The following is a 13709-nucleotide window of genomic DNA, read 5'->3' as shown; positions in this document are numbered from 1 at the left end:
TATTCTTGAAGAAACGGCACAAGCTCTGCATATCAAAGGTGAATCGACTCAGCTAAAGCTCACTACCATGTCTTCAAGAAACACAGTTGTGTCCTGTCGCAAGCTCTCAGGTCTACAAGTCAGAGGGTTCTACTCAAATAAGACCATTTCCCTACCAGTGACGTATGCCAGAGACTTTATTCCCGCAAACCGAGATCACATTCCATCGCCTGCAACAGCTAAGGCATGGTCTCACCTTGAGTGCATTGCAAGTGAGATCGCTCCACTACAAAGCTGTGATGTTGGTCTGCTGATTGGGTACAACTGCCCCCAAGCACTTGTTCCTCGTGAGGTTGTGTCTGGAAAGGAAAATCAGCCGTTTGCACAAAGAACTGATCTGGGATGGAGTATTGTGGGTTATGGCAATCCATGTCTCGATTATGGAGACGCCTTCGGAATAAGTCACCAAGTCATTGTGAAGGAAGTGGTGCCTGACATTAATCCCTCTTCAAATCTCACCAACAAGGTTCACTATGTCTACAGAACTCAAATAAAGGAAATGATCTCTCCCACAGAGGTCCTAAAGATGTTGGAGTCTGACTTTGTTGAGAAAGCACCAGAAGACACAAAGGTCTCTCAAGAAGATCTCAAATTTTTAACAAAGATGAAAGCCGGCATTAGGCACAAGGAGGATGGTCATTTTGAAATGCCACTCCCATTTAAGAGTGAAAGGCCGAACCTGCCAAACAACAAGGCATGTGCTATTCATCGCCTCAAATGTTTAGAAAAAAGGCTCAAGAGTAACAAGCAGTACTACATGGACTATAAGAAATTCATGGATGAGATCCTAGCCCATGGAGATGCTGAAAGGGTCACAGAGCAAGACATTGATAAGACACCAGTTTGGTACATCCCACACCATGGTGTGTATCATCCACAAAAACCCGGAAAGATTCGTGTCGTCTTTGATGCCTCTGCCAAGTTCCAAGGCGCTTCCTTAAATGACCATCTCCTCACTGGTCCAGAGCTAACAAACACCTTGCTCGGAGTCTTGTGTCGCTTCCGAAGAGGCCCAGTGGCTTTCATGTGTGACATCGAACGCATGTTCCACCAATTCCATGTGCATGCTTGTGACCAAGATTACCTACGGTTCTTGTGGTGGGAGAACGGTGACCTTGAAACTCCATTCACTGTCTACAGGATGAAGGTACACCTATTTGGAGCAGCATCTTCTCCAGGTTGCGCCAACTATGGCCTCAAGCATCTTGCAGCTGAAGGGGAAGGAAGTTTTAATGAAGAAACCATCAAGTTCACCAACTTCTATGTTGATGACGGACTAGCAAGTGTTGACACTGAAGATCAGGCAATACAGCTGGTTAATGAAGCACGCAAACTCTGCAGCATGGGCAAACTTCGGTTGCACAAGTTCATCTCAAACAGCACCAAAGTTCTAGCTTCGCTTCCGAAAGAAGAATGCGCTGCAGCTCCCAAAGAGCTAGATATGGCACTCGGTGAAGTACATATGGAAAGAGCACTTGGCGTACAATGGTGTGTGGCATCAGATCAATTTCAGTTCAGAGTAGTTGTTAAGGAAAAACCGCTCACCAGAAGAGGAGTATTGGCCACAGTCGCCTCTGTGTTCGATCCACTTGGGTTTGTGTCACCTTTCATTCTGCTGGGAAAGCAGATCTTGCAACAAATGTGTCGAGATAAACTCAGTTGGGATGATAACTTACCTGACAGACTTCGACCTCAGTGGGAGTATTGGTTGCGTGACCTGGGAAACCTTGCGGACGTAAAGGTTCACAGATGCTACATTCCTTCGAACTTCAAGGCACACCACTACGAACTTCATCATTTTTCTGATGCAAGTGCATCTGGATATGGAATGTGCACTTACCTCAGAGCAGTAAGCACAACTGGTGAAGTCCACTGCCCATTGGTGATGGGAAGATCAAGAGTTCCACCAACCAAAGTCACAACTATACCTCGGCTTGAGTTGTCGGCGGCCGTTGTTGCTGTGCGCACTGGTGACATGCTGAAAAAGGAATTGGAAATGGAAATTTCAGAAGAAAGGTATTGGACTGACTCGAAGGTGGTACTCGGATACCTCAGCAATGAAGCCAGAAGATTTCATGTGTTTGTTGCAAACCGAGTGGAACGCATCAAACAAAGTACAGATTCAACCCAATGGAGGTATGTACCTTCCGAAGATAATCCGGCGGACCACGCCTCAAGAGGTCTCACAGCAGAACAACTTGTAGCATCAAACTGGTTCAAAGGCCCAGACCTCCTTTGGCAGAAGGTCATACCCAGTGGAGAAATTAAGGTGGGAGAGTTATCAACCAGTGACCCGGAGGTTAAGAAGGTTCAAGTCCACAAGATACAAGGGGAGGAACAAAGGTCACTGTTAGATCGCTTACACAAGTTTTCCCACTGGTCGAGGATGATTAAGGCAGTTGCTAGACTCAAGCGCTATGTGAAAGAAGCAAAGCATCACAAGAGTAGATCACACGACATCAGTAGCCTACAAGAGAGAAAGGAAGCAGAGTTAACAATCATAAAGATGGTTCAAGAAACAGCCTTTGCTCAGCAAATAAGAACCTTGCAACATCATGATGTGATGCAGATGAAAGACAAGGTTAGCAAGTTACACAAGTTATGTCCATTTCTTGATGACCAAGGCATTCTTCGGGTAGGCGGACGCTTAACACATGCAGCTTTGCACCCCAATGTCAAGCATCCTGCGATCCTGCCAAGAGACAGTCACGTGTCGGCATTACTGGTCAAACATTATCACGAGAAGACATACCATCAAGGACGAGGGATCACCATGAATGAACTTCGAGCTAATGGATTCTGGATTCTTGGATGCAGCAAGATTGTGTCATCTTACATCTATAAATGTGTAAAATGCAGAAGGTTCAGAAGGCGCACAGAGCAGCAGAAGATGGCAGACCTCCCAGAGGATCGGATGGAGACCACACCGCCATTCACCTACTGTGGGATGGACTGCTTTGGTCCTTTTTATGTCAAAGAAGGCCGCAAGGAGCTAAAGCGTTATGGCTTGCTAATCACTTGCATGTGCTCCAGAGCAGTGCATCTTGAAATGCTTGACGATCTCTCTACAGATTCCCTCATCAACTCCTTACGTGCATTCATGGCCATCAGAGGTACAGTTCGCCAGATAAGATGCGATCAAGGCACGAATTTTGTCGGCGCTAGAAATGAGTTTATTGGAGCATTTAAGGAAATGGATCAAGCCAAGCTAGGGAAACTGGACTGTGAGTTTCTCATGAACACCCCAGCGTCTAGTCATATGGGTGGTGTCTGGGAAAGACAAATTCGCACCATAAGAAGTGTTCTCATGTCCATTCTGGAACAATCAGCCAAACAACTCGACAGCTCCTCTCTGAGGATATTCCTGTATGAAGTCATGGCAGTGATTAATAGCAGACCATTGACTACTGACCAACTATGTGATCCATCAAACCCAGAACCTTTAACACCGAATCACATACTAACCATGAAGTCCACAATCATCTCTCCACCTCCAGGAAGGTTTGTGAAAGAAGATCTTTATCTCCGTAAGAGGTGGCGTCGTGTTCAACTACTTGCCAACACTTTCTGGACAAGGTGGAAAAAGGAGTATTTGTTAAATCTTCAAGGCAGACAGAAGTGGACCAAAGAGCACAGAAATGCTAAGATCAATGATGTTGTCCTCCTGAAGGATGAGATAACTCCATGCAACCAGTGGAAGTTGGCAAGGATCATTGAAGTGTATCCTGGAAAGGATGGAAAAGTGAGGAAGGTGAAATTGCTGCTGAGTGATCCAACCCTGGATAGAGCAGGAAAACGTACCTCCAAACCTGTGCACCTGGAAAGACCCATTCAGAAGACAGTCATTCTGATGGAAGCGGAAAACGATTCTCCACCGCACTCTGCTTAAAGGATAATTCACGATAGTTCATTCAAAAGCCGTTCATTAGTTCATAGGTTCATAGTTTTTAATCACAAGTGATTGGTGGGAGTGTAACGGTCTTTTGCATTTGATGTTTGTTGCATTTGATATTTGTCAAGCTGTATGTCTGGATTTTGTTCCTTTGCGCCCTCTGGTGGTGAACTGTGTAGGGTACAGCTTTGCTGTTTGGGTCTCCACCCAGCCACTTTTCTTTTGCTAGCGCACATGGTGTCTGCATGCTGCAACTCACAGTTAGCTCCACACATGGAGAAAATATTGTTTAAAGAGTGAAATAATTGATGAAGAAGATGGAAGATAAGGCAATAAGGCCATAAAGGACTATTTAGCACCTCCTGGATGTCAGCTCACGAGGTTTGTGTATTTTAAATGGTTTATTTTCTGTAATTAAGGATTTTTTGATTGATTGACATTACGTACAAGAGCGCATTTTGATGTGATGTTTTTGTTTTATTGTTTTGTCCGTGAGCAGTTCTCACGGGTTGCCAAGACCAGAATAAACCCTGTTTTATAACTACATCGTGCGTACGTCAATCCTTGAGGGTGCTACAGTGAGAACTCCGCTCTGCACGGGTAGATGAAGGACGCAGCCCCGCAGGAAAGTCAGGTGCCCCGAAAATAAGTGTTGCCTCAATTAAAGGACTGAATATAATTAACCAAAAGAAAGAGAAATAAAAAGGAAAAGGACTGTAAAAATAATTAAGATAAGTTTCCTTTTATAAATGAACAAAGGACTGGAATATTTCTTCTTTTTTCTTTCTTTCTCATTGTTTACATTTCTGCTGTTCAAGTGACTGATATTCATACAGTGTTAAGTTAATGTTGTGATGAGTAACCTGTGTATTGTGCATATGGTGGGCTTCAGCAGTTGCTGTATGAAACAGTATTACTGGCTTGGACAAGATATGTAATGTGACTTAAGTATACACGTTAAGTGATGTTTAAGGAGTAATAGTAATTACTGTGCTTTAAAGTTGTAACAGTAAATGTAGATTAATATTCATTTGCTCCTCAACTACCAAATCAAATTTAAGCTGCTGCACCTTTACATTGAGTCTAAGTAAGATACACAAAAAACCCAAACCCCTCCAACGATGGCAGAGTTTGAGGCTAATCCAGAAGTCAGTGAAAAGGGTGATGTGGAACAACTCTCTGCAGATGAGCAACTACAAGCAGTTGAAGGCACAGCTGATGATGTTTCTACTACCTCACAAAGAGCACGACAGAGCCAACGAGTCCGTACATTGACGGAAAAGGGCAAAGAACTGTACGGTGAGCACATAAAGAAGGCTGCACATCGTTTCAGTGTGCGCTATGAGAAGTGGAAGGTTGTCATTAAGGATGCCAAAAGAGCTATAGATGGTCAATGCTCAAAGGATCTGCTACAAGAACATGTTTCCAAGGTTTTGAGTGCTTCTAAGGATGTGAATGCAGCCTATGATGACTTGAGACGTATTGAATCTCCAGATAGTGACACAAGACGAAGGATGGATACGTGTGAAGCCATAACAAAGACAATTATTGAATCTGTAAGAAAGTGTCCAAGCCCAAGTAGTGCGGAGGTTCAAAGAGATGAAGAACTTTGGAAGGACACTGAGTCTTCATCTAAATCCGTAGCCTCAGATGTGAAAAGTCAAAGGGATGAAAAATGGAAGGAGACTGAGTCTATGCCTAAGTTAGAAGCCTCAGACAGGATGAGTGTTAAGTCACACCACACTAAGCTCTCTTCTCATTCGAGGGTTTCCTCTAGACACTCCAGCCGGCTCTCGGCTAAAAGACAAGATGCAGCTGCTGAAGTTGCAGCAAATGAGGCTGCTCTCCAAGTTCTGCTTGAACAAGAAATCCATATGAAGGAAATTGAAAGGCAAGAAGCAGAAATAGCACAAAGACAAAAGGCTCTAGAAGCTAAGCGCAGAGAAGTAGAGCGACTTGAGACTGTAAAAAAGCTGAATGCAGCAAAGGCTCGACAGCGGGTGTATGAACAAAGTGAATGTTCAGATGAAGAAATATACAACCTACTTCACCACAGATCTGATAAGAAAAATGAAGTCAAGTCTGAAAACAATGACCAGCATATGAAACGGTGTTCCTCGCCACGAAATGTGACACCGCTCCGAGAGGTGAACACAGAAGATCTGGTCAAGGCATTTGCAGTGTCTCTTAATGCAAGTCGTCTTCCGGTACCAGAGCCAACAATATTCAGTGGCGACCCTATCAGATATAATGATTGGAAAATTTCCTTTCAGACTCTGATTGACAGGAAAAATATACCAACTGAAGAGAAGACTTATTATCTGAGGAAATATGTAAGTGGACCTGCAAGGAAGGCAATAGAAGGCTACTTCCCGCTTGGCACAGAGTCTGCATACTATGCAGCATGGACAGTTCTCGAAGAGAGGTATGGCAATCCCTTCCTAGTAGCAAAGGCCTTCAGAGACAAACTTGACGCATGGCCTAAGATAAGCTCTAAAGGCAGTATGGAACTTCAAGCATTTGCTGACTTCCTTTGCTGCTGTAAGACAGCCATGTCGCAAATGAAGGGGCTTGAAGTGCTCAATGACTGCAATGAAAACCAAAAAATGCTCGCAAAACTTCCAGATTGGCTTACTTCAAGGTTGAACAGAAAGGTTACAGAAGTGCAAGAAGAGACTCACACCTTTCCAAGCTTCAGCCAATTTGTAGATTTCATCTCACGGGAAGCCAAAATTGCCTGTAATCCCATAACATCTCTCTTTGCTCTGAAGCCAAGTGATACTGAAGGGGCAAAAACCACAAGGAACAGAGGCAATGGAGCAAAGGTGCTAGCAACTAACTGAAATGAAAGGACTGTTAGTGCTAGTTGTGTGTACTGTGAAAGGTCGGGTCACAGCCTACTTAAGTGTAGAAGGTTCATAAATGAGAGCATTGTTGAGAGACTAAAGTTTGTTCAAGACAAGAAGTTATGTTTTGGCTGTCTGAACTCTGGTCATCGCTCCAAGGATTGTGAAGGGAGAGAAACCTGAGACACATGTAATAAAAGACATCCAACATGTCTTCATGACAATCGCACGAAGGAAGAAAGAACAAGGAGAAATCCACATAAGAACAGTGGCAGGACAAGACAAACGAACGCAGATGTCTCACAAGACAACAGTGTCACACCAACAACAAGTGAAGCAACTTCTAACAGAGTCACGCAGAATGTTGACGACACTCACACATCTTCCATTATTCCAGTATGGGTGTCAACCAAAGGTGAGCCAGAGCATGAAATTCTTGTGTACGCGCTCCTTGATACACAGAGCGATACGACCTTTATTCTTGAAGAAACGGCACAAGCTCTGCATATCAAAGGTGAATCGACTCAGCTAAAGCTCACTACCATGTCTTCAAGAAACACAGTTGTGTCCTGTCGCAAGCTCTCAGGTCTACAAGTCAGAGGGTTCTACTCAAATAAGACCATTTCCCTACCAGTGACGTATGCCAGAGACTTTATTCCCGCAAACCGAGATCACATTCCATCGCCTGCAACAGCTAAGGCATGGTCTCACCTTGAGTGCATTGCAAGTGAGATCGCTCCACTACAAAGCTGTGATGTTGGTCTGCTGATTGGGTACAACTGCCCCCAAGCACTTGTTCCTCGTGAGGTTGTGTCTGGAAAGGAAAATCAGCCGTTTGCACAAAGAACTGATCTGGGATGGAGTATTGTGGGTTATGGCAATCCATGTCTCGATTATGGAGACGCCTTCGGAATAAGTCACCAAGTCATTGTGAAGGAAGTGGTGCCTGACATTAATCCCTCTTCAAATCTCACCAACAAGGTTCACTATGTCTACAGAACTCAAATAAAGGAAATGATCTCTCCCACAGAGGTCCTAAAGATGTTGGAGTCTGACTTTGTTGAGAAAGCACCAGAAGACACAAAGGTCTCTCAAGAAGATCTCAAATTTTTAACAAAGATGAAAGCCGGCATTAGGCACAAGGAGGATGGTCATTTTGAAATGCCACTCCCATTTAAGAGTGAAAGGCCGAACCTGCCAAACAACAAGGCATGTGCTATTCATCGCCTCAAATGTTTAGAAAAAAGGCTCAAGAGTAACAAGCAGTACTACATGGACTATAAGAAATTCATGGATGAGATCCTAGCCCATGGAGATGCTGAAAGGGTCACAGAGCAAGACATTGATAAGACACCAGTTTGGTACATCCCACACCATGGTGTGTATCATCCACAAAAACCCGGAAAGATTCGTGTCGTCTTTGATGCCTCTGCCAAGTTCCAAGGCGCTTCCTTAAATGACCATCTCCTCACTGGTCCAGAGCTAACAAACACCTTGCTCGGAGTCTTGTGTCGCTTCCGAAGAGGCCCAGTGGCTTTCATGTGTGACATCGAACGCATGTTCCACCAATTCCATGTGCATGCTTGTGACCAAGATTACCTACGGTTCTTGTGGTGGGAGAACGGTGACCTTGAAACTCCATTCACTGTCTACAGGATGAAGGTACACCTATTTGGAGCAGCATCTTCTCCAGGTTGCGCCAACTATGGCCTCAAGCATCTTGCAGCTGAAGGGGAAGGAAGTTTTAATGAAGAAACCATCAAGTTCACCAACTTCTATGTTGATGACGGACTAGCAAGTGTTGACACTGAAGATCAGGCAATACAGCTGGTTAATGAAGCACGCAAACTCTGCAGCATGGGCAAACTTCGGTTGCACAAGTTCATCTCAAACAGCACCAAAGTTCTAGCTTCGCTTCCGAAAGAAGAATGCGCTGCAGCTCCCAAAGAGCTAGATATGGCACTCGGTGAAGTACATATGGAAAGAGCACTTGGCGTACAATGGTGTGTGGCATCAGATCAATTTCAGTTCAGAGTAGTTGTTAAGGAAAAACCGCTCACCAGAAGAGGAGTATTGGCCACAGTCGCCTCTGTGTTCGATCCACTTGGGTTTGTGTCACCTTTCATTCTGCTGGGAAAGCAGATCTTGCAACAAATGTGTCGAGATAAACTCAGTTGGGATGATAACTTACCTGACAGACTTCGACCTCAGTGGGAGTATTGGTTGCGTGACCTGGGAAACCTTGCGGACGTAAAGGTTCACAGATGCTACATTCCTTCGAACTTCAAGGCACACCACTACGAACTTCATCATTTTTCTGATGCAAGTGCATCTGGATATGGAATGTGCACTTACCTCAGAGCAGTAAGCACAACTGGTGAAGTCCACTGCCCATTGGTGATGGGAAGATCAAGAGTTCCACCAACCAAAGTCACAACTATACCTCGGCTTGAGTTGTCGGCGGCCGTTGTTGCTGTGCGCACTGGTGACATGCTGAAAAAGGAATTGGAAATGGAAATTTCAGAAGAAAGGTATTGGACTGACTCGAAGGTGGTACTCGGATACCTCAGCAATGAAGCCAGAAGATTTCATGTGTTTGTTGCAAACCGAGTGGAACGCATCAAACAAAGTACAGATTCAACCCAATGGAGGTATGTACCTTCCGAAGATAATCCGGCGGACCACGCCTCAAGAGGTCTCACAGCAGAACAACTTGTAGCATCAAACTGGTTCAAAGGCCCAGACCTCCTTTGGCAGAAGGTCATACCCAGTGGAGAAATTAAGGTGGGAGAGTTATCAACCAGTGACCCGGAGGTTAAGAAGGTTCAAGTCCACAAGATACAAGGGGAGGAACAAAGGTCACTGTTAGATCGCTTACACAAGTTTTCCCACTGGTCGAGGATGATTAAGGCAGTTGCTAGACTCAAGCGCTATGTGAAAGAAGCAAAGCATCACAAGAGTAGATCACACGACATCAGTAGCCTACAAGAGAGAAAGGAAGCAGAGTTAACAATCATAAAGATGGTTCAAGAAACAGCCTTTGCTCAGCAAATAAGAACCTTGCAACATCATGATGTGATGCAGATGAAAGACAAGGTTAGCAAGTTACACAAGTTATGTCCATTTCTTGATGACCAAGGCATTCTTCGGGTAGGCGGACGCTTAACACATGCAGCTTTGCACCCCAATGTCAAGCATCCTGCGATCCTGCCAAGAGACAGTCACGTGTCGGCATTACTGGTCAAACATTATCACGAGAAGACATACCATCAAGGACGAGGGATCACCATGAATGAACTTCGAGCTAATGGATTCTGGATTCTTGGATGCAGCAAGATTGTGTCATCTTACATCTATAAATGTGTAAAATGCAGAAGGTTCAGAAGGCGCACAGAGCAGCAGAAGATGGCAGACCTCCCAGAGGATCGGATGGAGACCACACCGCCATTCACCTACTGTGGGATGGACTGCTTTGGTCCTTTTTATGTCAAAGAAGGCCGCAAGGAGCTAAAGCGTTATGGCTTGCTAATCACTTGCATGTGCTCCAGAGCAGTGCATCTTGAAATGCTTGACGATCTCTCTACAGATTCCCTCATCAACTCCTTACGTGCATTCATGGCCATCAGAGGTACAGTTCGCCAGATAAGATGCGATCAAGGCACGAATTTTGTCGGCGCTAGAAATGAGTTTATTGGAGCATTTAAGGAAATGGATCAAGCCAAGCTAGGGAAACTGGACTGTGAGTTTCTCATGAACACCCCAGCGTCTAGTCATATGGGTGGTGTCTGGGAAAGACAAATTCGCACCATAAGAAGTGTTCTCATGTCCATTCTGGAACAATCAGCCAAACAACTCGACAGCTCCTCTCTGAGGATATTCCTGTATGAAGTCATGGCAGTGATTAATAGCAGACCATTGACTACTGACCAACTATGTGATCCATCAAACCCAGAACCTTTAACACCGAATCACATACTAACCATGAAGTCCACAATCATCTCTCCACCTCCAGGAAGGTTTGTGAAAGAAGATCTTTATCTCCGTAAGAGGTGGCGTCGTGTTCAACTACTTGCCAACACTTTCTGGACAAGGTGGAAAAAGGAGTATTTGTTAAATCTTCAAGGCAGACAGAAGTGGACCAAAGAGCACAGAAATGCTAAGATCAATGATGTTGTCCTCCTGAAGGATGAGATAACTCCATGCAACCAGTGGAAGTTGGCAAGGATCATTGAAGTGTATCCTGGAAAGGATGGAAAAGTGAGGAAGGTGAAATTGCTGCTGAGTGATCCAACCCTGGATAGAGCAGGAAAACGTACCTCCAAACCTGTGCACCTGGAAAGACCCATTCAGAAGACAGTCATTCTGATGGAAGCGGAAAACGATTCTCCACCGCACTCTGCTTAAAGGATAATTCACGATAGTTCATTCAAAAGCCGTTCATTAGTTCATAGGTTCATAGTTTTTAATCACAAGTGATTGGTGGGAGTGTAACGGTCTTTTGCATTTGATGTTTGTTGCATTTGATATTTGTCAAGCTGTATGTCTGGATTTTGTTCCTTTGCGCCCTCTGGTGGTGAACTGTGTAGGGTACAGCTTTGCTGTTTGGGTCTCCACCCAGCCACTTTTCTTTTGCTAGCGCACATGGTGTCTGCATGCTGCAACTCACAGTTAGCTCCACACATGGAGAAAATATTGTTTAAAGAGTGAAATAATTGATGAAGAAGATGGAAGATAAGGCAATAAGGCCATAAAGGACTATTTAGCACCTCCTGGATGTCAGCTCACGAGGTTTGTGTATTTTAAATGGTTTATTTTCTGTAATTAAGGATTTTTTGATTGATTGACATTACGTACAAGAGCGCATTTTGATGTGATGTTTTTGTTTTATTGTTTTGTCCGTGAGCAGTTCTCACGGGTTGCCAAGACCAGAATAAACCCTGTTTTATAACTACATCGTGCGTACGTCAATCCTTGAGGGTGCTACAGACTGCCATACACGTTAATGTGTCTGTGAGCGAGGGAGGGAGAAAAAGGCAAAGTACGAGTTGTCATCGAGGAAAAACGGGAGCTGGAAGCATGTAAATATAATAATAACCACTTCAGCCAAGAAGAGTGCCTGACGAGCCCAGTTGTAAGTAAGCTATTAAGACTCGACTGTACACCGTGTTCGTGTTTTCCTCCGAAACAATAAGTTCCGTTGGAGCAGCCTTTCAACGCCTCTCTCTGTCTCTCGCAAGAAAAGTTGACCCACACAACAAAGTAAAGCTATTTTTCGGCTACGAGCCAACAGGGACCCCGTATTAGTCAGAGGTCCCTTTACTACAGTTCGGAGTCGCGGACTTTCAGTAATAGTAATAAATCACACAGCAATAGTACATTCACGTTGTTGTAAAAAGCATGATAATATATTAAGTAATCCAAAGTATTCAGAATACGTTACTGTCATTGAGTAACGTAACGGAATACGTTACAGAATACATTTTGGGGCATGTAATCTGTATTCTGTAATGGAATACATTTTAAAAGTAACCTTCCCAACACTGAGACTGGAACATAAGGGGTGATGACACAACAGGATCTAGATAAACAAGGACTAAAGAATTTCAAAATACAAAACAACTCAATCCAAACTAATGATAGAAACAACAAGAACTTAGCATGTCTTCTACAGTACATATCAATAATGCAAAATGAAGAGAAAATGCTGGGTCCCAGACCCAGCCCATGACAAGACTGCTGTAAATGTTTTATATTTCATATTTGTAAGAGATTGTTTTTCTTCTCCACATGGCTGAAAAGTTCTGACCCTTGCTGCTAATCTGGCGTGTGGTCCAAAAACCAATCCAACAAAAATGCCCCCTACAATATAGTCACTTATTTACTAAATCTCACCTTTGATGATTGTCTGTTCAGGTGTAATATTTGTGGTCAGGATGCCTTTAGACACACTTAAAGATACCTACAAAAGAAAGGCCTGAATAAATTTAAAAAGCACTCAGAATATAATAATAATAATAATAATAATAATAATAATGGATACTTTATTGATATCCATGCCTACCCCAGAATATCCTATACAGTCGTCTACAAAAAAAATAAACTGTGTATGAAATTATGCTATGTCAGTGTAACATTGGAATACCTATTGAAGATGGAAAGAAAGATGCTAGTTTATACTGTACATCAGACCATAAATGAGGTTTGTGTTTTTTCTTTCATTTATCCTAAAGCTGAATTAAAGTCAGCCCCACACATTGATCACAAAATCAGGGAATCAGGGCCCTTAATGTTTGAAATGTATATGTTCAGGAGGCATCTTGTATGAACCAGCCAACCTGTACAGTTCATATTAGCTGTGAGGGAGAAACACCAACCTTGTAGCTGCTTCTGTTTTCTGCATGCAGCCCTAAACCTGAAATTAAAATGACATTACTTTTACATTGTCCTTTTATGGGAAGACTCCATGACACGTTTTTGAAGCATAAATGATCAACATGAATTACTTAAAACCCCCATGCAACTGTCTTGTCTGTGAATATGTTGGCTGTAATACAGATTTAATTTTGCCATCTCATTTGCTGAGGTATAAGTTTGCTGGTCATTATCACTCTTGGTTAATTATCTTTTAATTATGTTTTAAACGTGGAAAATTCCTGAAATTGCATGTTAAGTTGACTCACTAATGACTCTAATTCAGAGGTATTAAAGTTTACTTAATAATCTGAGAAATACCACCAAATTTAGTCTCAGATCAACATTTATTAACCATTTTTCTAATAAACTAGAAAGGGATTGTATAGGAATTTCTTTTACTTATGTATTAATCACATTATTTTATTGTATGATGCCTTGGTGCCACTAGATTTAAACATGTTCCACACCCATACTGTAAGACAGATGGTGGGGGTCTAGTAAGGAAGTTGGGGGAAGCA

General features: G+C 43.3%; 1 protein-coding gene and 1 pseudogene across 1 annotated transcript in view; one reads left to right on the top strand and one right to left on the bottom strand.

Moving 5' to 3' along the window:
* LOC146633074 (beta-1,4 N-acetylgalactosaminyltransferase 2-like) overlaps positions 1–13709 on the bottom strand; it is a 61945-nt gene that overhangs the window by 29645 nt on the left and 18591 nt on the right. The window contains exons 5-6 of the mRNA XM_085352902.1: positions 13152–13189; positions 12670–12736 (exon numbers count right to left, since the gene is read on the bottom strand). Of these exons, the coding sequence (XP_085209028.1) occupies positions 12670–12736; positions 13152–13189 (105 nt within the window). The remainder of the gene's footprint in view (positions 1–12669; positions 12737–13151; positions 13190–13709) is intronic.
* LOC146633075 (uncharacterized) lies at positions 5053–6182 on the top strand (annotated as a pseudogene).

The sequence above is a fragment of the Diplotaxodon limnothrissa genome, linkage group LG4 (genome assembly GCF_057381915.1).
Source record: "Diplotaxodon limnothrissa isolate DT_005_m linkage group LG4, D_limnothrissa_male_GT1.1, whole genome shotgun sequence".
In the NCBI taxonomy this organism is placed as follows: domain Eukaryota; kingdom Metazoa; phylum Chordata; class Actinopteri; order Cichliformes; family Cichlidae; genus Diplotaxodon; species Diplotaxodon limnothrissa.
This window is presented reverse-complemented; position numbering and strand designations above follow the sequence as displayed.